At 29.0% G+C, this 26746-nt stretch overlaps 1 protein-coding gene across 1 annotated transcript in view; it reads left to right on the forward strand.

Annotated features, from left to right (window-relative positions):
- Nucleotides 1–11131: 11131 nt before the first annotated feature.
- Nucleotides 11132–26746, forward strand: part of LOC117169270 (lys-63-specific deubiquitinase BRCC36-like) — a 16544-nt gene continuing 929 nt past the window's right edge. The window contains exons 1-6 of the mRNA XM_033355561.1: nt 11132–11296; nt 12928–13064; nt 16015–16219; nt 19775–19863; nt 19947–20051; nt 20139–20241. Of these exons, the coding sequence (XP_033211452.1) occupies nt 12948–13064; nt 16015–16219; nt 19775–19863; nt 19947–20051; nt 20139–20241 (619 nt within the window). The 5' untranslated portion in view covers nt 11132–11296; nt 12928–12947. The remainder of the gene's footprint in view (nt 11297–12927; nt 13065–16014; nt 16220–19774; nt 19864–19946; nt 20052–20138; nt 20242–26746) is intronic.

Below are 26746 nucleotides of genomic sequence, written 5' to 3' on the forward strand. Positions count from 1 at the left end.
GGCGTGAAAATTTAAATTTATATAAAAAAGAAGTAAACTCACTCAAAATATTTTCAATACTAAAATTTAAATTGATAAGCTCTCTAATTTTAGTATATTTTCAGCTTAAATTATTTAATATATTTTCTATTCAAATAATATACATATATCAGTATGTGAAAATTTAATAATATTTGATATAGTACACTTCAAATTATACTTGTTAAAAATAAAGGTAAAATTGTTATTCTTAAATATTCATGAGATATAGCCTTCTTTATGTAAAGGCGATAAAGTTTTATAATTCAATGAAAAAACTAAATTTGTTGGAAATTTGATTCTAAAGATATGAGAGTATACCCGAAATTCCCTGGGGTTAGTGTAAGCTTTAGTATAAATTAAGATATTGAATATCTTATGTAAGTTTCACTTTAAAATTACTAATTAACTTTTTTTTTTAATTGTTCGCTAAAATTTAATTTTGAAGTTGTCTTTCCCTTTTTATATTTTACATATACACCTTTTTTATCCCTTTAATTTTTCTTAATTTCTCTTTTACAATTAGGTGAATATTACCATCAAATTTACTACATTCTTATTTTTAGGTACTTAATTGCTGCTTTACAACATTCCTGGACATCACTTCTGGTCGTTCACTTAAATTATCAGATAAGTAATTTCCATTAATAATTAATTTCTTCAGTTAAGCATATATAAATTCTAAGAATTATTACTTTGTTTAAAATATATTTTTCTTTTGTTCCAGATTTTCAACCAAGCTGAAATTTCTCCATCAATTAGAAGAAAAAAGGTAGATATAATGGGAATGGGTTTTCTTTTTGAAAATGAATTTCGTTGGTTGTTTTGATTTTAATCAATTTTCGTAAGTTTGAGTTTTAGGTTAGTTTCAACAATTCTGAGTTTGAGAAATTAGGGATTTCTGCAGAAGTTTCTGTCACTTCTAGATTATGTGCATCCTTATTGATGCTTAATGGATGAGCACACAATTTTAATTTATCAGTGTGAACTATTTTTGTTTTATTGGGTCCCATTCTAATTAAGGCATTTCTTTCGCCTAACAATTTTTCTAGTACATAGGGTCCATGGAAGTAGGGATCGAATTTATCTTTCCCCTTGTTTACTCTCAAGTGCACTTGTTCTCCCTCTTTGAAGTATTTAGGATTAGATCTTTGATCGTAATATCGTTTAGATTCTTCCTTTTCCAGGGTTAAGATCTGGCTAACCGGGATACCCATACAGGAACTTGCAGAACTCTCTTCAATTTCACCTACTGTACGTATACTCGTAATAGGATTTTCAATCCAGGCATAGCTTGTCTGGGATCCAGCCAAAGTTTGGGGCGAAAGCGTCACCAAATCCAGACTTTGGCTAAATACTTGTTTCAGATTTTGAGGCAAACTTTCGTTTAAAAGGCCCAAAAACTCGGAATCATCAGACTCACACTGCCTGCCGCCTCCCAGCTTGGGTCCGTTTTCATTGTGAAGCGTATCGCACTGATAACGAGGTCCCTGTTTATTCAATTGAGTTCTACCCCCAATCTATTTTTCTTTACTTATGAGAGTCATACAAAACAACCGTTCCAATACTACCCCCAGATCTGCATTGCCATTGTCATCTCTGCGAGCGTCAACCATGCCTACATACGTGCGATCTGCAGTAATCACAGCAGTTAAGTTGGTGTTTAGCTCCATGGATTCATTTCTTTCTGAGGGGTTTCTCGTCAGAGCGTCAGCATTTGAGTTGATTTTTCCTGGTTTATACACAATAGTGTAATCATACTCAGCTTTATTCTCCATGGAGCCAATCTTGAAACAAGATCTTTAAGCCCATGCAACCAAACTAAAGGTCTATGGTCTGTTACCAAAGTAAAATTCTGCCCAATAAGATAAGGCCTAAAGTGCTTTACACTGAAGACAATGGAAAGCAATTCTTTTTCTATAGTAGAATAATTTAATTCTGCAGTTTGAAGGGTGCGTGATGCAAAAGCGATAGGTAAGTCTTGTCCTATAGGACCCAGGCTTAAAACTCCACCGAGTGCGTAATTCGACGCATCTGTGGTCAAAACAAATGGTTTCTTAAAATCTGGGTACTGCAATATGGGTTCAGTACATATCCTATCTCTAAGAATTTCAAAAGCTTCCTGTTGGTTTGTTGTCCAAATAAATTGAACATTGTCCTTGAGAAGTAAAGTCAGAGGTTTAGCTATTCTTGCGAAATCAGAAATAAATCGCCTGTAATATCCCACTAAACCGAGAAATTGTTTTATATTCTTTTTCCCTTTTGGCACCGGAAAAAGTTTCACAGCTGAGATTTTCTTTGGGTCTGGCTTGACTCCATCCTGAGAAATCACATGTCCCAAATAAGCAATTTCACGCTTCAGAAAATGAAACTTCTCAGGCTGGAGAGCCAATCCAGCAGATTTTAATCGAGCAAGCAGAGCTCTTAATTTCCTAGAATGTTCTTCCAATGAAGAAGCATAAATCACAATATCATCCATATAGACGAATAATTCAACACCCTGGAGACCCGTGACTACACAGTCCATTACCCTTTGGAAAGTCGCTGGTGCGTTCTTTAAACCAAATGGCATTCGAGTGAACTCTAAATGCCCACGTGGCGTTGAAAAGGCCGTTTTTTGCTGAGAATCAGGATCTAATCGAATTTGATGGAACCCTGATGCTCAATCTAGGACAAAGAAATACTTTGCTCCACCAAGTTGATCCAAAATATCAGTTATGTTGGGAAGCGGGTAAGCATCACCAACTGTTTTCTCGTTTAAGGAACGATAATCTGTAACCATCCTCCACCTTTTATTTCCTTCAGAATCCGATTTCTTGGGTACAATCCACAAAGGAGAATTGTAGGGAGAAACTGAGTGTTTTATTATTCCTGAATTTAATAATTTATTAGTTTGTTCCCGTATTTCGTCCTTGTGAATAGGAGGATAACGATATTGTTTAGTATTGACTGGAGCTTCGTTGGTAGTAATTATTTTATGAGATAAAATATTCGTAGCGCCTAATTGGTCACCTTCTAGAAAAAACTGAGGAGAGTACTCTGAAAGAATTGGAAGAACACTTTCCTGTTCTTCATTATTCAAGTCTGACAAATTCATAACTTTCCAAATTTTCGCGAATCGGTAGAATAAATTTTTCTGTCTATCGGTGGAAAATGAATTTTCATTCAAACGATTTAAAGGTACTACTACGACATATTCCTCAAGTGTCACAGGGGGAATAGTTAAACTGACCTTTTTCGGGGTAGAATTTATAATAAAAAGGTTCGCTTCTCCATTCTTATTAAGAACTAAAGCCTCTCCAGCAAAAATGCCAGGTCCACATGGAATTTTCCTAACATATCCTTCATTAAGTTGAGTTTCAATCAAAGGCAAATGAAATAACTTTTTAGTTCTGGCAGGTATTCGTACAGTGACACGAGAGAGGAAAGGGAAACGATCCTCGCCTATAAAAAGTTGGTCATTCGAAAAATGTATAACTGCTCTATGTTATTTTAAAAATGTTATTCCTATAATTCCATCCTGAAGTACAGGGAAGTTCTGTGGAATTATCTGAGCAGCGGTTTCAAGTCCTTTTATCATTAATCTAACTTCTCCAAGAGTAGGTATCATGTCTGAGCCAATTCCTAATTAATTGAAAAGTCGTTTCCGATTTATCTCTACAAAAGGCTTTAATCTATTTTCTTTAATCAAACTGACACTGACTCCAGTGTCGATCATAAAAATAAATTTCTCGAAAAGAAAAGCTACATTTTTCAATTCTACTGTAGAGGCTGGTCCGTCCTTCCCTAATTCCCTGAGTCTGAGAATGACTCTTTTATTTGAATCTGTTGTAAGAGATTCCGGTCTTTTCTGAAATAAATCATTATTTGACTTTTGATCCCGAAATATTTGTCTTAATTGTTCACGCTCCAAGGAATGTTTTTTATGGAGTCGACAATCCTTAAAAGTATGATTATTCCTGTGACAATAGTGACAACTAGATTCCTCTCTGCCCTTTATAAATCCTTTCTTTGCCAATTCAGCGCAATCTCTTTCAAAATGTCCTGACCTTTTACAGTAAAAACATTCCACCTTACTGATCCAATTGTTTTTATCCTGAAATTTATTTTCGATTCGCAACTGCGCTATTCTCTTATTTGAATCAAATATTGGTTTCGGGTTTTGTCCTATATTAGAACTCGAAACAGCTTCGGATGCTGTCGTTCCTATATGCACTCTCTTCCAACTCTTTAACTTAAGATCCTCCTGATTCGCGAGTGCAATGGCTTTGTCTGATGTGTTTATCTCTTTATCTCTTATTTGGAAATTAATATTGTATTCTAAACCACGTAAAAAGATTCCGATTGCTGTAGTTCTGTAAGCTTTACACATTCCAATACCCTCTTCCCCTGGAGTACTTTCCAAAACTTGTGAAACTAATCTATTCAGTGTCAGGTTTACTCTTGCTCCATATTCGGGAACAGTTTCACCCGGTTTAATTTTGACGTAAGTTAAATCTCGCATAAGTTGACTTATGTCTTCGTTTTGAGAGTAAATTTGATTTAAAGTTCTTAAAATTTCATCTAGAGTGATCCCCCTTCTACCCTGTATATGCTGTCTCGCTTCTCCAATTATTTTTGTTCTGATTAGCATGGTCAAGCATGAAATGTCAGATGGATTAATTAATGAAAGTGCGGCTCTACAGTGATCATCAAACATCGTGATGGACATATTTTTTCCATCAAAAGAGGGAATCATCCCTTGGACTATTTTTGAGATTTTATTAAAGTCACGTGTTCCGGTCAAAGCAATTGAATTATCTGATAAGGGAGTAAGAAGATAGACAGGTGTTTCATGTCTACTAAAGGGAGAAGAATTTGCGAGATCTGAATTTGTAGGTTGACTAATATCGCTTGTCAAAGAATTTTGAGAAGACTGTAAAGCCTGTGTTATCAAGGAGATTTCAGTCACTGCACCCGGATCAACAGGACCCTTATTAATTATTTTTCTTTTATTTCTTGAAACTGAAGGTTCAGTTTCATCACTGGACGAGAGCGGGGAATCGCTATCCCGAACCTTTTTTTTCGCTCGCAATTTAGGCATTTTCAATTCTATTAGGCTAGGACTTAGTTGAGGTTATAATCCAATTTCGCACTTTATATTAACACTTTTTCTCGTCTTGATAAAAAAATTGATAAATTTGCACAATATTCAAATTCTGACTATACACGATAAGAGCGAGAAAAATAATCACTTCACAGTTTTTTATTTAAATTAAATTTCCACTCCTTTGAGATGATCTGGAAGTTCGAGCTGAAGTTCCATTTGAAGATCTAGTAGACCCCTGATGTCGTAACCTTTCACAGGCCGTCCAACGCTGCGGTAACCCTACACGGGTCCACAATCAGAAACGATAATCAAATGTTAGGATTTTCCAAATAAATGAAAATTCTTAAGCCAATGATTGTTAGAGGAATGCCTGGTGGTCTCTTTCAATCATAAACAATTCTGGTGCCATTTTATAACACCCTCTGCTATCAGGAGAAAAACCACCCCAAAACCCTGATAGAGAATTGCGGCTTTAGTAAAGAAACTGTTCACTCTTACATTCACACGTACCAGTGGGCCAAGAGCTACTCGATCCACCCCTGGATTCACTGGACGAGATCAACTAAAATAGAAAAGCCCTTTTTTCAGTATAAAAATTACTCTGATTTTTCCATTTAAAAAAAAATTAATTTGCCTGTTTCTTAATTAATTTGGAAATTTTCCAATTCCAGGAAACCAGTAGGTATGTGGCTAAGTGAGATACAAAATTTATAGTATCTTTCATGGAGATATACTTCAATGCAGAGCCATCCTTCTCCGTCGTCGTAGATAGAAGAAGTGAACTTGGATCAGACATTTTTATATTTGTCACATTACTTCAAAAAAAAGATATTAAAAGACCAGAATAATTTACAAATTATTCTCTTTGATTTTTCTTTTCAAAATTAAAAATCCCTTCTTTACAAAATACAAAACCTTCCCTTTATTTTAAAAGAAAATTTTCTTTCTCAAAATTCAAAATTTCTCTTTTCCAAAATCTTAATTACATAAGTATTGTCAACAAAAAACAAAATACAGAACTTTTCACGAAAACCCAACAAAAAAAATTCTCTGAACTTTCCTTATTATTTTTTATAATTTGAGTAAAGAAAGAGAGTTAATTTTTTTCATTAATTTTTATTCTGCGAAGTAGAAACAACTCTGCCGTCGAGAATTGTGGTTCGCTTTTCTTGCTGTAATTTTTGAAGGAAATCATTTAATTTTTGCATTCCTTGGGGTATATTCTTGCGACTTGTTGGTGGTTCCAGGTAAACACGTTTACATCCTTTAGGGTCCATGAACTTTTTCCACGCCTGAAGGCCGTTCATAGTGATTGAGAAGCTTAGTTGGATCAAAACAAGTAGAAAAGTCCCATACTTGGTCAGATGAACGTCCTTGAACTTGGTATACTGAACCAGTGACCCAGTTCCCACGGTCCGGCGGTGTAATCCCACACAAGCTGTCACCAATTTGTTACGTCTCCAGCGCTGTTGTCGATTTGAAGTCTTGTAGATTTCGATCTGTTTTATCCTGGATTCGTTGCCGACGTTGAGTGATAAAAATCACTAAACGCGCAAACTGGTCGAGGTTCAAATAACAGACACAGCACAATAATTTAGAGAACAAATCAATAGTTTTTATTTAACTTCAATTTAAATATTGAAGATCCTTTAATGAAGATTAAATGTCCTATTCCGTCGCCGCGAACTTTTTTTTTACACAAATAAGATTTCGTTCAGGTTTGACATTTTTAAAGTTTTTTTTAATTAAAACAATTTTAATTAAATGGTTTCTATTCTCAGTTCACTTAAAATTTAGTTCGACACAAGTCGACCACGGCGAACCGTACCGAATTACCGGAGTAAATAAAGTTTTTTTGACTTGAATTTCGATTCACAATTTAAGAGAAAAATATTCTAAGTCCAATTTTCATAATTCAGAGAGCGAGTGTCGCATATTTTTTATTTGAAATACAAACGGAGAGACGCAAATATCTGAGCTTTTTCTATGTTCTTGCATATATTTATAACCTTGGTTTTTAACAAAAATGGGTGGGAATTGTCCTTCTAGCCAATAGAATTGCTGACGTCACATAATTTAATGTTAAATTAACCTATCATGATGAGGTGCGTTAAGCGCCGCCCTTATATTTCAAGCTAAAATAATGAGATTCTAATTCTCAGAAACATATTTTGACGATTCTCGTCGATTGACGTTTTTCCGTCAAATCGCGTTATAGAACATAATTTACGGCTTCTGAGGGGCGCCTTGTCGCTTCAACCCTTTACATGGTACATAATTTATGTATGCTCGCGGTTGAGATCACACGCGCGGTAGTCGGAGACCGCGCGTGTCAAACCTATTTCGGATCATTTACAACTAGCTATTAGAAGTTATTAATTCGAGGTACAGAGAGGAGTTGTCATGTGATTTGCTATTGTTAATCATAATTAATAATTATTCTTTCTGATAATAACGATCTATTTAAATTTCTAAATATACTGAATGTCTTGTATCATTTGAATTATTTCAAATGTTTACCGCTCTTAAAACTATTAACTGGTAAGTACTCGGTAATAGGGTGCTAGCGCGCTGACATACTTGTTCTAAAACAGCGCATGCTGTTACAGGACTCTTGGTCTTGATCACACATGCTGATTCGTATACAACAAATTTTCCAGAATGAACTCGGAACTACATAGGTTAGAAGTGGACCAGTGGTGGCAAACTCAAATGCGGAGTGAACCAAGCTATTTGATTCGTCAATTCTCTTATGTCACAATTTGGACTGCTTGGACAAATAGTTGTTAGATCGTCCAGTCTTATCGGCTATTTGATTAATGCCTTTAATATGGATTTTAAAAAGTTTAAATGATAGAAATTGAAAATTATGATTTATTTTAGAGGTATGGTACGTGATGGATTGTACATGGTACACAAGTCACAATTATGGTATGATTCGGTAATTATGCTCCGGTCTGGCAACATTGCTTGCGTCTCAGCCTTGTTTGCTCAGATTTCCACTGTATGGCTCTAGCATCCAGCCAAGATTCTTAGTTAACGATGGATAACGCCCATCAACTGCTACTTAAAGAATATGTGATTGAAGCCGTTTTTGGCCCATGTAAATGATAGGTATTATCATTTCTAAGATTTTTAACGCTAAAAAACTATTGCAATTACTCCGTGGCGTTCTAGTGGGGAATTTAACTTAGAATCCGAATTGCAACCAGTTAAATGCAGGTGGCCGCGATTTCGTGTTCTTAAAAGAATTTAGGAAGTGAAATCAGCAACTGAATCATTTATTATTCAAGAGCCGAACCTTTTTGGCATAGGTGTTTTAACAAATTTGTGTTGACTCAGCGTCTGTTGATTTCGCGGACATGTGGCTTATATATGGCCGGTCCACGAAGGAATAATAAGAAGACCCAACTGCCAGTGGGAAGCCATTTGAAACTGGCAATAGAAACATTACCGTAAGTGGTAGGCACAATACAGAATGATCTTCAATTTATGTGCGCAGGTGCGCAGTTATCCTCTTGTACATGGAAAAGTGTGCGAGTGAGAAATTTTGTCAAATTGACGTAAGAGGTTGTTTTCTTTTGTTGATCAGCATATTCTTAAGGGTCTGAGAAGCTCTGAGAAATTCTCCGCATGCATTCAATTAGATATATTTAAAGGTCCAGGTAGCTCGTTTAAATGTTTTAAAGGCTTTAAAATGTCCTCTTCGAAATTGAAATAAAAATACGATCATAAAGAACAAGCAGAGAGGCTGAAATTGAAATAAGAATTCCATTATAAATAACAAGCAGAGGCTATATCAGTAGAGTAGCCGACACTCAAGGGTCCTTTGTTAAGCTTTCGGATTAAAATTTAGAAATAGATTTTTTTAATTTCATAGTTAACAGTGAGGGTTGTAAAAAAGCGAAGTGTATTCGCCTTCTTCGGCGTGTAACTTGCACCACAACCGCGCAGTTGAGACACCATGGCTTAGAACGAAAAATTCTTGCCACTTGCATCAAAACAAACGAACAGAACCTCTCTAACTTACGTCAATTTGATCAACTTTCTCACTCGCATACTTTTCCATGTGTAGGAAGAGGACAACAGCGCACCTGTGCAAGCCAATTTAAGATCTTCGTGTAATGTGCATACCACTTACGGTAATGTTTCTACTGCCAAGTCGGGAAACGGAGTTAGGTCTCCTTATTATTGCTTCGTGGGCCGGTCATTCATGGGAGAACGCGGGTATCTCTGGCATACGCAGTTGTGATTCCTGTGTATTTTTAGGTTACGTAACACCATGTGTCAAACTAAAAATACATAGGAATCGCTACTGTGGATCCCAGAGATATCTGCGTTCTTTCATCAATGACCGGCCATATGCCACATGTTGCACTTATTAATATTATCAATAATTTATAATACCATTTATTGAGATTATTGCATATCCCATTTTAAGAACACACAAAAATTATCAAATGGCATTATAAATTAATGCTATTATAATTGTTACCAACTCCGATCTTCTCTACCGACTTTATTAAATTATACCCTGTTTTACCAAGTGAGTAACAGGTAAGCCACCTTTCATTTTAGTTCTCGAAAAATAACAATAAGGCAAACAGGGCGCGCTTTTGGACCTTTAATTTTAGTTCCCGGAAGGCTAAGACAAACAGGGCGCGCTGCGGTAAGTCGGTCGAAATCAAATACACAGCATAAGCAATCTCCCACCTCATCTTTGCTATTATTATAAAACTATTGCTAAACTATTTTCTTATGTCTCGTCGCTCGGTAGAGATTCCAAATGTCGTTTATTCCCTTCCTTCTAATTAAAAAGTATAATAATAATATAATGAGTTAAATTAAATTGTTATTTATATGGATCAATGAATTTATACAAACTCCTGTAAAAAAAAAACAAGAATCCAACGACCAAATTTAGACCACACAAACAAACAAAAAACTCCTATTGTAATCTGAAAAAAAATTCGTTTAAATATTTTTTGAACAAAAATAAAAAAGAGAAAAGAAAAATGAGAAAGCAGCCAACCACGTCCCCTTCCTTCTTTTTTCTTTCTTTCGTCTTTTTTATTTATATGATCATCAACTTACAATAAAATAACATTCAAAATTGTGAGATATTTATATGGTGTTTACAACAGATTGCGGCCTACTGACCCTCATTCTATTCTCAGGTATCAAATCTTGGGTGCTCTCAATTTCTACCTATTAAATTTGTTTTGCTTTGATAAGAGTACAGTACGAGTACCGAAACGTTGGCAATGCAATCTTATTCATTCTTTATTTTTATATTCAATGTTATTTTATTGTAATTTGATGATAATAAAAATAAAAAAGACGAAAGAAAGAAAAAGAAGGAAGTTTGTTTGGCTGCCTTATCATTTTTCTTTCCTCTTTTTTATTTTTGCCCGAAAATTTTTTTTCAGATTACAATAGGAGTTTTTTTTATTTGTTTGTTGTGGTCCAAATTTGGTCATTCGATTCTTGTTTTTTCTCAACAGGAGTTTGCATCAATTTAACTACTGGACCTTAAATAGGATTTTTAATTTTGATTTCAATCTAATTTAAATTTCTTGAATTTCAATTAATTTAAAAATTATGTCTCTGAATGCATTAAAAGTAAGGTAATCATTTACCTTTGGCGTTCTTATTTGAAAATATTAATCTTTTGCCTGTTTATAATTGCTTACAAACAAAAATAATTATAAAGTGCATGTAGATATAAAAAATGAATTTAATTTCATATTTGTAATAAAAAAAGGTATTCTTTTCTTAAAATTAACAATCGATTATTCATTTTTAAGGAACAAAACACAAATAATTATTTTAATTTTTACATTATAAGCCTATTTTGTCATCAAAGAATTAGTTTAAATAGTTTTGGAAGTATTATTTGGTGAAAAAACTTTCTTGTTTATTTAATAATTTTAAATTAGCGTACCACTGATAGCCAATTCATCTGTTGGTGATACGCATGCGCAATACGAAATTATACCAAACTCGGAAGCATGGAATATGGTGGAAAACCGCAAACTGAGATCATGGACAAATGAATATAATACGATATATACCGATACCGTCACAGACTGGGACGTTATTATTATTATTAACCAAATATTCATAAAAAATGCAAAAATAGTGAGAAAATACATATTCGTATTTGAAAACTATTATATTTACCAAAAGGTATGTCAGTAATTTCTACAATTTAATATTTCCAAATACTCTTGTTTCACACTAACACTGAAGTTAAACTATGACAATGGTCGCAAAGAAATATAAACACTAAAAGACATTTTTAAAGGTTAAATACAATAAAAACTTTAATACGTGATAACCCCACTTTGAAGAATGTAACTATGTAATTTAAGTGAAAATTCAGGTAAATTTATATGAAACTTTTTTAAATTACTCGTTTAATTCATAGGTTATGTTTACTTCATATAATTTTTTTTATACTTAATGGTTTATCGTTTCTTATTTTTAAAATGATAAATTAATAATAAAAACATTACGTAATATTAATTACATGTTTATCCAGTGACTAATTATTTTATTTTCGTTACAAGTATTTTGAAGATTATAGATTTTTTTTAATTCTAGGTTCGTATTTTCGGTTGCTATTATTTTCTGTACGACCATGACCTATATTAATTTATTTTCAGTATTCTCTATTTGAACTATTTTACTAAGTTAATAACACGTGTTAAATTTTATTTAGACTCTTGACTAGGTAATTTTATATTTTTTAAATTCTATACAAAGTGAAAAAAAAATTTTTTTGCTACTGCCTTACGCTTATTTTTAAGCTAGAAATAATAGAATCATTATACCCATTTTGGAGAACAATCGATTTTTCACTGCCCGGTTTTATTTATTTTTTATTTCTTGAATATGCTAAAAATATGTTAAAACTAAAACTCAAAATAATGCCTACTCAATTTCAAACAAAAATCGTTTTCAATTTTCTTGGAAAATGGGATTTCCAAGAATTGCAACCATTTTTGTTTTCTTGAAAAAAGGCATTTTTTAAATTGAAATTTCCATAAATAAAAATCAGCTTTTAATAACAAATATTTAAGTTATTTAATACTTAAATTAATGTTACTGCGAGTGAAGACTGTTATATTCACACAGTGCTCGCAGCAAACTTTTAGCGTAGTCTGGATGTATTTTGTCTGAATTTAAACTGTTTTAAATATATTTGACTAATAAAAAAGTTCATCCGCTTTGGTTTCAAAAGTGTGTGAAATCGATCCTTGAATATCGTATTCTTTTGTTCTGAAACGATCTTTGTCGTGATTTTCTTTTTATTCCTTTTAGAAGTAAATTTCTTTTGAGGGTCCAGGAATTATATCTCGGGCATTTTGTATGTCAATCATCTTACTGGTTTTTACATCCATAAAGAAGCGGCTATTATTTAATACGTCACATTCTTCATATTATACTACTTTTATAAAAATTGCCTGTATTTAAATGAGTGTTTCAAGATAAAAATAACTATTCTTTTAAATTAAAATATTGATATCCCGGGAAATAATAGAAAATACTTAGTATTTTCGCGTTTGTTAATAAATCTTTTTTTTTTAAACAAATTTAATGTTTTTATATTAAGGAGAAAAATTCTTGGAATTTACATTTTTAAACAACGAATTTAACGTTAGAATCTTCCAAATTCGTTTAGCCGGTCACTAGTTTTCTATTCTTTGAGAGTTTGGAATAATTTTAAATATTTTTGCGACCAATAGGCATTCAAATTTTATAACTGAATAAAGATAATCTTTTGAGGAGCATCTAGCCATAATTTCTATTTTCAGTCTTAGCTGAGTAAAGAAAAATGGACAGAAGGGAGAGACTAGAAAAAGTCGAGCTTCAAGCCGACGTTTACATGACTTGCATTCAGCACGCTTTTTCTACGGAAAATTACGAAGTCATGGGAATGCTGATTGGAACTGTAAGTTAAATAACAAACCATTTTTTATAATGAAAAATTATTAATAATTGTGCATTTTCGAATTCAGGAAGTTTGAAAATTGTCAAGGCTTCAGATTTAAAATTCTCAAAATTGGAAGCATTTAAAATTTCTTATTTAAGTGTTGTACATTTTAAAAGACTTCACGTTTTTAAGCTATAGAATTTGAACGAAAGATGACGAAAACTGGAATATTTTATAATCCAAAATGTTTAGTTTAAAGTTGAAGAATTTTAAATTGAAGCATTAAAATTTAATTTATTATTTTTGAATATGCCAAATTTTAACTTTTTAATTTCGTCACCTTTATTCATTTCCAAGATTTTACAACGATTTTCATGTTGCAGATAATTCTTTAGAACAAATTATTGAGTCAGGGGGGTTGGAAAGCGGATTTTGGATTGTAAACTAAATTTGAGGAGATGAAAAAGGGGATTTTGTATTGTAAAAGGAGTTCGAGGAGTTAGAAAGAGATTTTTAATTTAAAATATATTAGTTTCACTAACAAAAATAAATTTTATATTTAAAATATAAGGCTATTCTGTTTATATCATAATTTAATTTGGTTATACTAATAGTGGTAAAAAATAAAATAGATTTCTAGCAATCGATTTATGATAGAAAAAAATTATTTTTTAAGAGCTGAATATACTTAAAAATTTTGTTTGAAATCAATTCAAAACTTTCACATAAATCTGCATTTTTTTAAATCTTATGCAGTTTAAAAATCGTCTTTATTCTTCTTAAATCTTCTCAATATTTATGGAATTTGATGGTTTAATTTATTTTTTATTTTTCGATGTTACCAAATTGAAACATTTTGCTTTAAAATCATCTTCTCTTTTTCAAAATTTAAGGAAATATTTGATTTTTTTAAAACTTTTTGAATTTTCTCCTAAATTTCATTTTTCAAATTCAAAAATCGAAAGAAATTGTTTTAGGCAGCTAAATAATTTGGTTCATTATCCTGAATTTTTGCAGAAGTCCTAAAATATCTTATAAGTTTTCATTACTTTTGAATAGTTTAAAAACTTCTAACATCTATTAAATTTACTGAAATTTGTTCTAAAATTATATATTATGGCAATATGTTGCTTTAAAAACTTTTAAACTCTTTTTTTTTTAATTTTATGAAATAATTTGAAACTTTTTGTAATCTTTTGTAATGTGCTCTCAGAACTCATTAGCATTACAATATTATTTAAATTAATAATTATTTTACCAATAAAAATTAATAATCTAAATTCCAAATTAAATTTTAATAAATTAATCAATATTTTAAGAATATTTTTTTTATTAAAATTAATTGTAAATAATATTTTTAATTTATTTTAATTTAGAATATTATTTTAAATTTAAATGAAATTAGTTGAAATCAATTTTATAGAAAAACAATAGTAATATTTTGGATAAATAAGATTAATTTTATATTTATTAGTTTGTATATTAATAACTTTATCATAATAATTTTAATATTTATAAATTTATATATATATATTTTTTATATTTTAATTTAAAATTAATTTATATAGTTTACAAAAATGCACGCTCGATTTTGTATTTAAGGCGCGCTATTAGAAATTAATCGCGCGTAATTTATTTTTTTTGACTCATCCTATTATACACGCCTGCTAAATAAATCAATCGATTTGTTTCATCGTGACGAATAAATGTAGTATTTACAAAATTCATGATGGCCGCTGGACCGGAAAACCAGGAAATGATCAGCAATTTTTGGTGACTGGAAAAAGGCCGTAAATTAATTTTTTTACCGGGAATTTACAAATTTGTAGAAAAAAATCTCTCCAAGTGTGATTTCAACATTTTTTTTAAATAATCGGTTGAATTTTTATCTTTTTCAAATATGATATCATTCATTAAGGATTAACAATTAAGTAATAATTGTTTTACAAGGTGATTCGAAACATTTCAAAATTTTAAATTGTTCAGATTTTTACATTAAAATTTAAACTGTTTCATTTGGAAAATCTTAGTAGTCAAACAAATATAAACGCCCAATTGAAGCTTTGTAAACTATTTTTAATTTTTAATTAACTTCAAAATAATATATTTAAAAATAAAGGCTTTTATTACATTTAGAATATTGCTGTAGTCTCATTTTGAACATTTTTAATTTTTCCATTAAGAAAAATAACAATTGAAAAAATCCGGCTATTCGTACCGAAATTTCGTTGCAAATAGCCCACGCTTAATTTAAAACAAAATATAGATTTTTACGGATTTCGAACAAAAAATTCAGAAGCTTTATAAGAATTATAAAAGACTTCAAAAGACCAAAAAAAGTTTCTTAAAATTCATAGGAACTTGAAAAGTGACTATTTATTTTGAAAAATTAATTTGAAGAGAATATTTTTAAATATTTCCAAACAGTCAAAAATGCATCTGGAAGATTTTAAGGAAATATTTTTATTTTTAAAGGATTTAAGAAAGAATTTGAATAAGTTTAAAAGACGTTTAAGAAGTTCTGAAAAAATTTTAAATAATTTAAAAAATGTAATCGTTTTCAATTTTTAATGTTTCTAGCCGAAAATTTCCTAGAATTAATTGCAGCACGGTTTTTCTGACTTCAAGTGGAAAAGTTTTTAGCTTTAGAGTTTGAATTTTTTAATTTCATTTTCATTGAGAAAAATATAAATTCGAGAAAAAAAATAATATTATCCGGCTCTAAACTTAACCAATTATGCGCATTATTTGGAACTACAATCCCTCTAAATTTAAAGATCCTAGGTCAACTTTTTTTCGAGTTATCGTAAAAAGGGTATTGTTGACTTTTGAAATTTTTAAATTGAACTAATTAAAGCATTCAAACTTTGTAATAAATCTGGTTTATGTTTCTGATAATAAATGTCCACAATCTTCAACCAAAAATAAGATTATTCAGTGGATGGAAATTAGGAATACTTTTTTTCAGTGTCAAGACAGTGTCGCGAAAATATCATCATTAATGATAATGCGACGATCCGACAAGAAAAAGGACAGAGTAGAAATATCATCCGAGCAGCTTTTCCACGCAGCAACGAAAACAGAAAGGATGGCTAAAGAATCCGGTCTACCACTTCGAGTTCTGGGATGGTATCATTCCCATCCACATATTACAGTTTGTCCGTCACATGTGGGTGAGTATAAAATAAAAAATCTAAAAATGTCAATTTTCTATTTAAATTTTATTTCGCCTATTGTTATATTGTTTTGAAAGTATTTAAATTCTGTTGTGCAATTCCACCATTTGAATTAAAATATATAAGTTATGATATCTTACTCTGGATGCGCAATTTGTGAATAACTCCAGTTTATCGAAAAATAATTATATAATATATTTCAACACGTAAATAAATTCTTAAAGAAGTTTAAATTTAAAAACTATATAAAAATTACAAATTTAAAATTATGCAATTTGAAAGCAGGACTTGGACAATGTGCGAATGAGAATCATTTATAATTTTCAATTCTTATAAACTAAAAGCCACTAAAATTAAATGAAGATTCTACATTTTTTATTTGTTACGTTCCAGAGTAATGAATCATAAATTAAAAGATTTAAAAACTAGCATCTTGTTATTTCGGGTTTCTAAACTGGACAATCTAACATTTAAATCCTTACAAACTAAACCTTTTACGCCAAAATCTACGTAATTTCACATTTGAAAAATGTCTGAATTTGAATATTTCAAACTCAAAACTTCCAAAAACTAAAAAAAAACCGTGCGGAAAAGCGAAGTAAAAACACACGAGAGCAAAAACGACCTAAGAATTAGCGAGAGGTAAAACGACAGAAGAATTAAGGGAGAAGGTCCCCCCCCACTTTCAGTTAAAAAGTGTTGTTCGTTCGTCTTTGAAAACTGATATTTTTTGTTAAAAAATCATGATGTTTTTGTTAAATTTTTTTTTCAGCTGAAAATTGAACTATTCCATTCCTGTTTGAAAAATCCTTTTTAGTTGATACATTCACCTATCTGGTTAAATTTTTTTGTAAAATTCGTAATTTTTGAATGCAAAATGTTACGATGGCATTCATGGTTGAAAATTTACTTATTTTATAGATAATTCATGTTTTTTTTGTAAATTAATTTGGTTAAAATTTCGTCTTTTCTTAGAAAACTATTTGTTTGAAAATTACTTTCCTTGATTAAAAATTCATTGTTTTTGGGTGAAATAGAATTTTGTTTCAGGTGAAATTTCGGCTTTTTGGTAAAAACAAGATTTGTTTGAAAATTCTTCTTTCCGTTTGAAAATAAATTGTTTTGTTTTTTTATTAATTTTTTTTACTGAACACGTAATAATTCCATTTTTTATTGAAAATTCACCTTTTTTCATTCAAATTTAAGTATTATATGGTTAAAAATCCATCTCATTGTTAGAATATTATTCTTGATGTTTGTGCATTCACTCCTTTGTTTAAAATTCTTATTATTCTGTAGTATATTCGATTGTTTTCTTTTTGTTCAAAATTAAATTCTCGAATTTAAAATTTAACTGTTTAACTTTTTGTTAAAAATTATATTTTTTAGTTGAAAATTCATTATTTCCGTTGAATATTAAATTTTTTAAACTAAAAATGTTACTATTACATTTTTGGTTAAATACTTATTTTTAGTTTTAATATTCTTTTTTAGTAGAAACTTATTCTTCTTGTTTGAAAATTCATCTTTTTTTTGTAGAAATTTGTTATTCTTGTTTAAAGGTCATTTATTTTAATTACGAATTCATTTATTTCGATAATAATCCATCTTTTTAGTAAAAAATTTTTTTCTGTTGATATAATATGATTTTTTTAGATAAAGAATTAACATTCCATTTCCGTGAAAAATGTATGATTTTAGTAAAAAATTCAATTATATGGTGGAAATATTTTCCTCTTGCCAATAAATTTAATGATTCTATGTCTATGGTTCTATGTCTATCTCGTTAATTCTTAGGTAGTTTTTGCTCTCACGTGTTTTTACTTCGCTTTTCCGCACGTTTTTTTTAGTCCGCTTTTGCTCTGAGCGTGTCATATGATATCAAGTAATATTTAGAGTGATTGGTTACATTTTTCTACTAAGAATGCATACCACTTCTGACAAAAATAAAATACCTAGTCAATTTTTTATTTTAATATTTAACCCTTTTCATGGGTGCTGAAGTGCTTCAACGTTTATTTATATTTTAATTCTTTAAAATGAATAATTATTAAGTTCTACTTTTTGAAAATCCAGCCATTTTGAAATTAATTTTTAAATTAAAGCTTACGAAATGGAACAATTGAAGCTGTAGCTTTTAGATTTGAAAATTTAGCGCAAAAAATTTTACAATATTTGTTGCCGTTAAAAATGTTCTTGTTTTGAAATATTTTTATTTTAATGTTTTAAACTATAGAAGCTTAAATGTTTCAATTATTATTATTAAAATTATTTTGAAATTTCATCATTCTATTAAATATTTTTTGAAATTACTTGATTATAACAATTTTCTAATTTATTTTTAATCTTGCCCAACCGATAAATTTTGCTTTAAAATCTTCTACACTACAATTTTTACACGAATATTAAAATCATTCTTTTTTTCTAATCTTTTCAGACCTTCTAAACATTCTAATCTTTAAGAATTATTAAAATTTTTCCTGATTATTTTAAATTCTTCAAAATTAGAAAAAATTTCCTTTTCAGTCTTTCAGATTCTTCTTTGACAATTTCTGAAATCTTTAAAAAAATTTTAATAATTTGTTAAAATTAATTATTTGAAATAAAAAATGATTTAAACTTTTCCTAGGTAACCAAAAAAAAATTCGTTTTCCCGAAGCCTTACAGAATTCTTCAAAAATATTTACAAGTTTTCATTATTTTTAAATCGTTTAAAAAATTCTGAATCTCTCTTAAACTTGCTCCAATTTGAAAGAACATTTTTTTAAAGCAACATAAACTTAAAAAAAAACAAATTGTGCAAAAAAAGTGCACAAGAAGGCTTAAAAAGAATGATGTCCCTCAATTTGCGTTAAATGATGTAATATTGCATAATTGAAAATTTTTGCTTAAAACTCTTTTTCCCACTTTTCAAAAATTTTAGGAAAAAAATAAAAAAGTTTTGTGATTTTTTTTTCAATTTCCTCTTACAATTAATTACGAAACAATCTATAAAAATGTTCACATGAACTTTTTTATTCTTTTTACACCCTGCAAAATTTAGATTACCTGAAATCCTGAAAAATGTTTCAAATGGTCTCAAAGTCTCTCATATTTTTTTCACACATTTTGAAATCTTAAACTTAAAATTATCCTTTTAAAATAAAACTTAAACCATTAAAAATTTTCCCATAAATTTAAAAAAATATATATATCTTCTCAAATCTTTCATAATTATTAAAAAGCTTTTCACTTTTTTTTGAATTCTTCAAAATAAGTTTTTTCCCCTAATTTAATTTTTCTTGTCTCTTTAAAAATGTAAGAAAATTTAAGGATTATAGTATGGTAGTGAAATGTTAAAAAGATAATTATTTCCTATTATTAAAAAATCCTTTACAATTTAAATTTTCTTTTCTATCGATAATGTTTAGAAACATTTAGAAAATAAAATTTGTGATGAATTACAATTATTTATTCAGAAATTTTGATATGCAAAGTTAATAATTGCAGAAAATTTCTAAACTTTACAAGTTTAATCCAGTTAATTGTAGCAAAATTGTAATTTGTGTGCAGATGTTAGAACTCAGGCAATGTACCAACAAATGGACCCTACGTTCGTTGGACTGATTTTTTCAGTATTCTCCGAGGAAAAGGACACAAAGGCTAGAATGATTGTTTTAAAATGTTCAAAAATTAAATATCACGCACGTATATGTAAATTCGAATTTCGATGTACGTTTTTCAGATACAAGAAGTCCAGTTAACCTGTTTTCAATCATTCAACCAGGAAGCAAGGGAAATTCCCTTGGAGATTGTATACACTCCAAAAATTTCGAAAAGTTGCCTTCAAGTATGGTTTCATTTGAAATAAAAATCAGTAATCATAATTAAAAATTTTAACTGATGTGGAAAAAATGTAATACTTGATTTGTTTCAGGCTATGACTGATTTGCCAAAAATTCTTGTTCAAGAGGAGGAAGAATTGGCAAATGTTTGCCGAAATCATCATGATATGCTTGCATCGATTCACAATAATGCGGGTGAGGCCCATAATTGAACTTTAAAAAAATCTATAATAAGATCAAAGATTCCAAGAGCCTGACTTTTTGAAAAAAATATAAAAAATCAGAAAAATTGTGCAAGAAGTAACTGTAAAATATAATCAGGAGTACCACACAGTCACTAGTAGTCACTTTTTAAAATGAAAAATTCACATTAGTCAGTTTTCTTTCAATAAATTCACTCATGAGTTGAAATATTCCTGTGTATTTTGAAAGATTCCAAGAAATTTTTAATAGATTTCAATAATTTGAAAGAATTTTTAAGATTTTAGGGTATTTTTAAAACCTCTGCATTTTCAAGAGCTTTTACAAGGTATCTAGTAACTTTAAAAACCTTCAAAACTTGGAACTCTCCTTGAATTTTGTTTAAACCTTGAGTTTTTATTTCTTAAATCTCTATTTTTTTTCTTTTAAAACAATAATTTTATTGAAATCCAAAGAGTAATTTAAAGATTTTAGCCTATTATGAAAGAAACATCTCGTTTAGAAAATATTGCTGCTGAAAATTTTTTTATTCGACAAGATATATTTTATCTTTTGTTTATTACAAAATAAATAATGATATTTCAAGGCACTTTTTGTTGAGGTGTTCAACTTAGAAATTATAGAAATTATTAGTTTAAAATTTCGATGTTAATTCAGTTTGAGAATTAGAATAAGCCATGGCCATACAACGGATTTTTTAGGGGTTGAACACTCGATTTTTGAATGTAAAACAGATTTTAAAAAGTTTCAAAATATTTCTAAAGATTTCAAATATCTAAAAATATTTTTAAATATCTTTAACATTTCATAACGATTTTAAAAAGGCGCGCACGCCAGATTTCAATAAAGATTTCACAAACATTTTAAAACTTTAAAGATTTAAAGGATTTGAAAGATTTGAAAAAGGGTACAGTACACCAGATTTCAAAAATTTGAAACGATTTCAAGAGGTTTTAAAATATTTTAGAAGATTTTAAAATATTTTAAATAATTCAATGACTTCAACGAATACAAAAGATTTTCCAAACAAAGATTCAAGAAAAATTTTATAAACATTTCAAAATATTTCACAAAGATCTCAAGGATTTCAAACATTCAAAGAAGGCGTGCACACTAGATTAAACAGTTTCCACCAAAATTCCGCAAAGATTTCGAACATTTCATAAGGATTTGGAACATTTCACAAAGATTTTAAAACTTACAAAAGAGTTTAAAGATTTTATGAAGGGTATATTAAATCACATTTCTAAGATTTCAATACATTTCAAAGATTTTAAATAACTTCAAAATTTTTTAAAAGATGTCAAAAGATTTCACACAAGTTTAAAAGATTTCATAAAACATTCATAAACATTTAAAAACAATACGAGAATTTCAAAGATTTCAAAATGGGTGCAGTACATCAGTTTTCAAGGGTTTCAAATCATTTCAAAGATTTTAAACGATTTAAAAATGTCTGACAAGATTTCAAACGATTACAAAAGATTTCTCAAATGTTTTAAAGAATTCTTAATGGTTTCAAAACTTTCAAGATTTTTAAGGATTTGAAAAGGTTTAAAAAAATTTACAAAGATTTGCAAATATTTTAATAATTTCAAACGGACAGAAAAGATTTCACGAACAAAGATTAAAGAAGCATTTCAAAAATATTTCAAACAATTTATAAAGATTTCACAAAGTTTTCATAGATTTCAAAGCTTTCAAGGTCTTAAAAGATTTCAACAAGGGTACAGTACAACTGATTTCAAATATTTAAAAACATTTTTAATATTTTTAACGATACCAACGTTTTTTTATAAGATTTCAAAAGATTTAACCAAGATTTCAAATACTCCAGTGATTTTAAACGATTACAAAAAATGTCATAAGGATTTCACAAATATTTCAAATATTCCAGTCATTTCAAACGAATACAAAAGACTTAGAGAAGATTTCACAATTTCTTTAAAGAATTCATAAGAATTTCAAAAGATTTCAAGAATTTCAAACCATTTCAAAGATTTTAAGCGAATTCAAAAGGTTTAAACACATTTGAGAAGATTTCAAAAGACTTCAATGATTTCAAACAAACACAGAAGATTTCACAAACAAAGATGAAAGAAAGAGTTTACAAAGATTTCGGCAATTTCAAGAATTTTAAAGATTTTACAAAAGCTTTGAAAAATTCCAAAATATTTCACCGAAATTTCAAGCTTTCACTAAGGCTTGTAATATTTGGCAAAATATTAAGAATTTGTTTATTTACGATTCGGCTTTCTTTAGAAATTTTTGGCCAATAAAAAATGAAATCGCTCATTTTTTACATGTATGACAAACGTTTATTTCATTATTTGATTTAAAACAATAGACCTGGAAAATTTTGATTTCTTGACCTGGAAAATCTGGAAAATACCTTGAATTTTGTTCATAAGAATCGCTAGACGCCCTGTTTTAATTTAAAATGTTCTGGTTTTGGAAATATCATAGAATTTCATGGGTTTTCATAATATTTTAGTGTATTTCAAGGAATTTATTCACGAGAAGTGTGGTATTTTGTAGGGTCTCAAAGATTTAAAGAGATTTGAAATTTTTTTTTTTAATGCACCCTAAATTCTTTTAAATTCTGTTGATTTTTCAATTTACTTGATTTCTTCTAAATTTATTTAATTCAATGGATTTTTAAATTTTAAATTCTTTTTATATAATTGATCCGTTAAAAACCTTAGAGATTTTAAAAGATTTTAAAGGATTTGAAATATTTTGGGTTATTAAAACAAATTGCAAAGAAACTTTTAACTGATTCCATAAGAAGTGATGGTTTTTCTAGGGTTTCAGTTTTGTAAAGTCACCTTAGATTTTTAGGCATTTCATCAAATTCTTTTGAATGTCCTTTTAATTTTTCTGAACTCATTTAAAACTTACTGAATTCAATCAATTTTTAATATTTTTTTAAAGGATTTTCGATTCACTTAATGCTCTATAAATTCAGCTTGGTTTTTTTTAATGAATTTCATCAAATTCTTCTTATTTTCATTAAATTATTTTTAATTCACTCAAATTTTGCTGAAATAAACAAATTTTTGTAGACAAATTTTTTTAATTCGTTTAAATTACTTTGAATTATTTTGTAATCGTTAGTCACACTTGCAATTTTTTGGAATTTACCCTGAATTCTGTTAAATTCTTTGGAACTCTTTTGAATTTTTACATTCTCACCATTAATGATTGAGAAAATATTAGAATTGTCGGAAATTTGACATCACACTTTTTCAACGGATCTCCACGTTTCGAGACCCCCTGAATACGAAAATCAGGTTTTCACGATGGCGTATCTGTCTGTCCGTCCGGCCGTCCGTAAACACGATAACTCTCGAAGAAATGAGCAAATCAAATCCATCTTTGGCACAATTATTTTAGATCCTAAAAGAAAGGACGAGTTCGTGAACCAGCTATTTTTGATAAAAATCCAAAAAGTGAGCGCATTTTGAAAATTTTTGAGACTACTTTTTTCTGAATTTGAAAATTTTATGTATTATGTATTAAGCAAATAGTTGAATTTTCACTTAAAACGATTAATTTTTTACAAAAAAGGCGATTTTTAAACAAAATAAATGATTTTTTTTAACGAAAAAGTTGATTTTTCAACTAAAAAAAAAGGAAAATTTTAACACCTTAATTGAATTTGGAACTAAAAAAGAATCCGTTATAAACCAAAAATGTAACAAATTAATTTATGGTTAACCAAAATTAATTTTGTAAAAAAAGTCCAACTAAGGTGATAGATTTTCAACTAAAATTGTGAATCTTCAACTGGAATAGATGAATTTTAAACCAAAAAGATGAATATTGAACAGAAAGATTTGAATTTTCAACTAAAGAAGACAAACTTTCAACCTTATAATTAAAGTTTGAACTAAAAACAAAAAAATAGTTTTTTGAAAAAAATGGAATAATTAAATTTCCAGTGACCAAAAAGTAATTTTCTACAAAAGGGGCCAATTTTTAACTAAAATTATGAATCTTTAACTGAAATAGATCAATTTTCAAACAGGCAGATTAATTTTCAAACAAAAAGATTAATTTTTTTACCAAAAACGCCAATTTTTAAACAAAATAAATCAATTTTTAACAAATAAGTTAAATTTTTAACTAAAAAGGCAAGTATTTAACAATTTATTTGTATTATGAACTAAAAAAATCAGTTTTCAACCAAAAATTTATTAATTAAATTTTAGGTTAAAATGAATGATTTTGCAGGAACAAAATTCAATCAGTCATGATTTTCAACTAAAATGATGATTCTTAAACTGAAATGGATTATTTTTAATTCACAAAGATCACTTTTTAACAAGAAAGTTTACCTTTTAATTTTTTTAACCTTAAAGATTAATTTTCAAACAAAAAGCTTAATTTTGAACAAAAGAATTAGATTTTTCGTAAAGTGCATAAGTTTTTAACTAAAAATGACAAATTTTCAAATAAAAAAGACCAAGTTTCTACCATATCGTTGAATTTGGATGCAAACAAGATCAGTTTTCAACCAAAAATGAAATGGTTAAATATCCAGTCAAAAAAAATTAATTTTCCACCTATAGAAAATCAACTAAAGTGATACATTTTTAACTAAAATGTTGAATCCAAAAATTGAACAAAATCAATTTTTAATTAGGAAAATTAATGTTCAATCAGAAAAATTAATTTCTAAATAAAATTTCTAAATAATATTCTACTGAAAAAAATAAAAATGTAAAAAAATAATTTCGAGTAAAAGAAAAAAAAAACAATTTATCAATGAAGTTGTTCATTTTTCAATTAAGAAGATGAATTTTCGATTAAAATGATGAATCTTCATCCAAAAATGTAATGTTTAAGAAAAGAGTTTAACGTTCCACCAAGTAATTAAATTTTTATTCCAAAAAAGTTGATTTCTGAACAAAAAATGTACAAGTTGATATTTCATCCAAGAAAATTGTAATTTTTGTTTCAAAGCAGTTGGATTTTGACCCAAGAAAGATTTTTCAGTCAAGTGACAGAACTTCTTTCAAAGATACTGTTGAATTTTCAACCAAAAAGATAAACGACTAGGATTAATTTTCTACAGGAAATAACGAATTTTCAACAAAATACGCGAATTTTCAACCAGACATTTAAATTCTTAACTAAAAACGATACATTTTTTACCAAAACTAGAATAGTTAAATTTGCATTTAAAAAAATTAATTTTTAACCAAAAAACGAATTTTCAACAAAAATAGTTTAATACAAAATACAAAGCTACTTTTACAAATAAAGAATAATTATTATTTAATTTTATATTGCAATTAAACAAAAAATTAAGCACGTTCTCGAAAAAATTCCCTGTCTTTAAAAAATTCCCTGACATTTTCAGGTTTTTCCAGGTATATAAAAATTCCCTGAAAATTCCAGGTTATGCTGGTAGGGTAGACACCCTGAAGTTAGTTAACCCTTAAACGGCCAAAACGCCACTACCGGTACACTGCTTTTCAACGGCCAATAACTAAGACTATTCGACACTAGAAAAAATTGAGACACATATATTTTTATTGCTTAAGATCTCCTCTTTCCGACGGTGCCAATGAAATTCCTCAAAAAATTTATTTATTATCCCAAAATGCAGTTTAAACAAAAAAAAACGTGATTTTTCGTGCTTATTTTTTTTTTGTGAACCACTTTCCAAAGCTTTTCGAGTCTGTAATTAACCTGGAATCTCATTAACCGCTGGAATAAATGTCTAAACTTTGAGAATCCATGGTTCAAAGATCGATTTCTCGTTTTAGTATTTTCAAAATGGCGTCTTAAGTGCAAAATTTTTGTGAAAACATTCATGAATTTTTTTACAATAAACGATGCGCTTTTCGGAAAAATCATCAAGAATAAAAAGTTCTTGTAATTAACCAAGGAATACGCCTGAATTTTTTCGAAGCGTTTTGAGCAAAATTTTGGATTTTGCATATGAACAATTTTTGCAAAATTCAAATTTTTGCTCAAAACACTCCGGAAAAATTCAGGCGTATTCCTCGGCTGATTACAAGAACTTTTTATTCTTGACAAATTTTTCGAAAAGCGCATAGTTTTTCAATAAAAAATTTCCAACGACTCCGTAACCTTTATTGCACTCTGACATCAAACCACACCTTCACCGCATTGTCATCCTGGGAATTTTCGAGTACACCCAGCAAAATAAAATGCCAAAGCGTAAAGCCTCAAAAATTGCAACAAACTCCGAATCGGAATGGGATTCCGATGAAAATGATGAACGTATCATCATACCTAATCCAGATTACTCTGGCTCTGATGGAGATGATTCATCAGATGACGAGAATTCGGGATCGGCATTTCCCAGACCGAATTTTAAAATTTTTTCACGAATAATAGAATCATCAATTACAAATGCTACCGTAATTTGGAAAGTTTGCAACAAGAATAATATAGCTAAATTGAAAACGAAAGATTTCTGTAAAGAAATCAGCAGGAAATATTTGTCGCAATCAAAACTAGG

This window comes from Belonocnema kinseyi, chromosome 1 (genome assembly GCF_010883055.1).
Source record: "Belonocnema kinseyi isolate 2016_QV_RU_SX_M_011 chromosome 1, B_treatae_v1, whole genome shotgun sequence".
NCBI classification, from domain to species: domain Eukaryota; kingdom Metazoa; phylum Arthropoda; class Insecta; order Hymenoptera; family Cynipidae; genus Belonocnema; species Belonocnema kinseyi.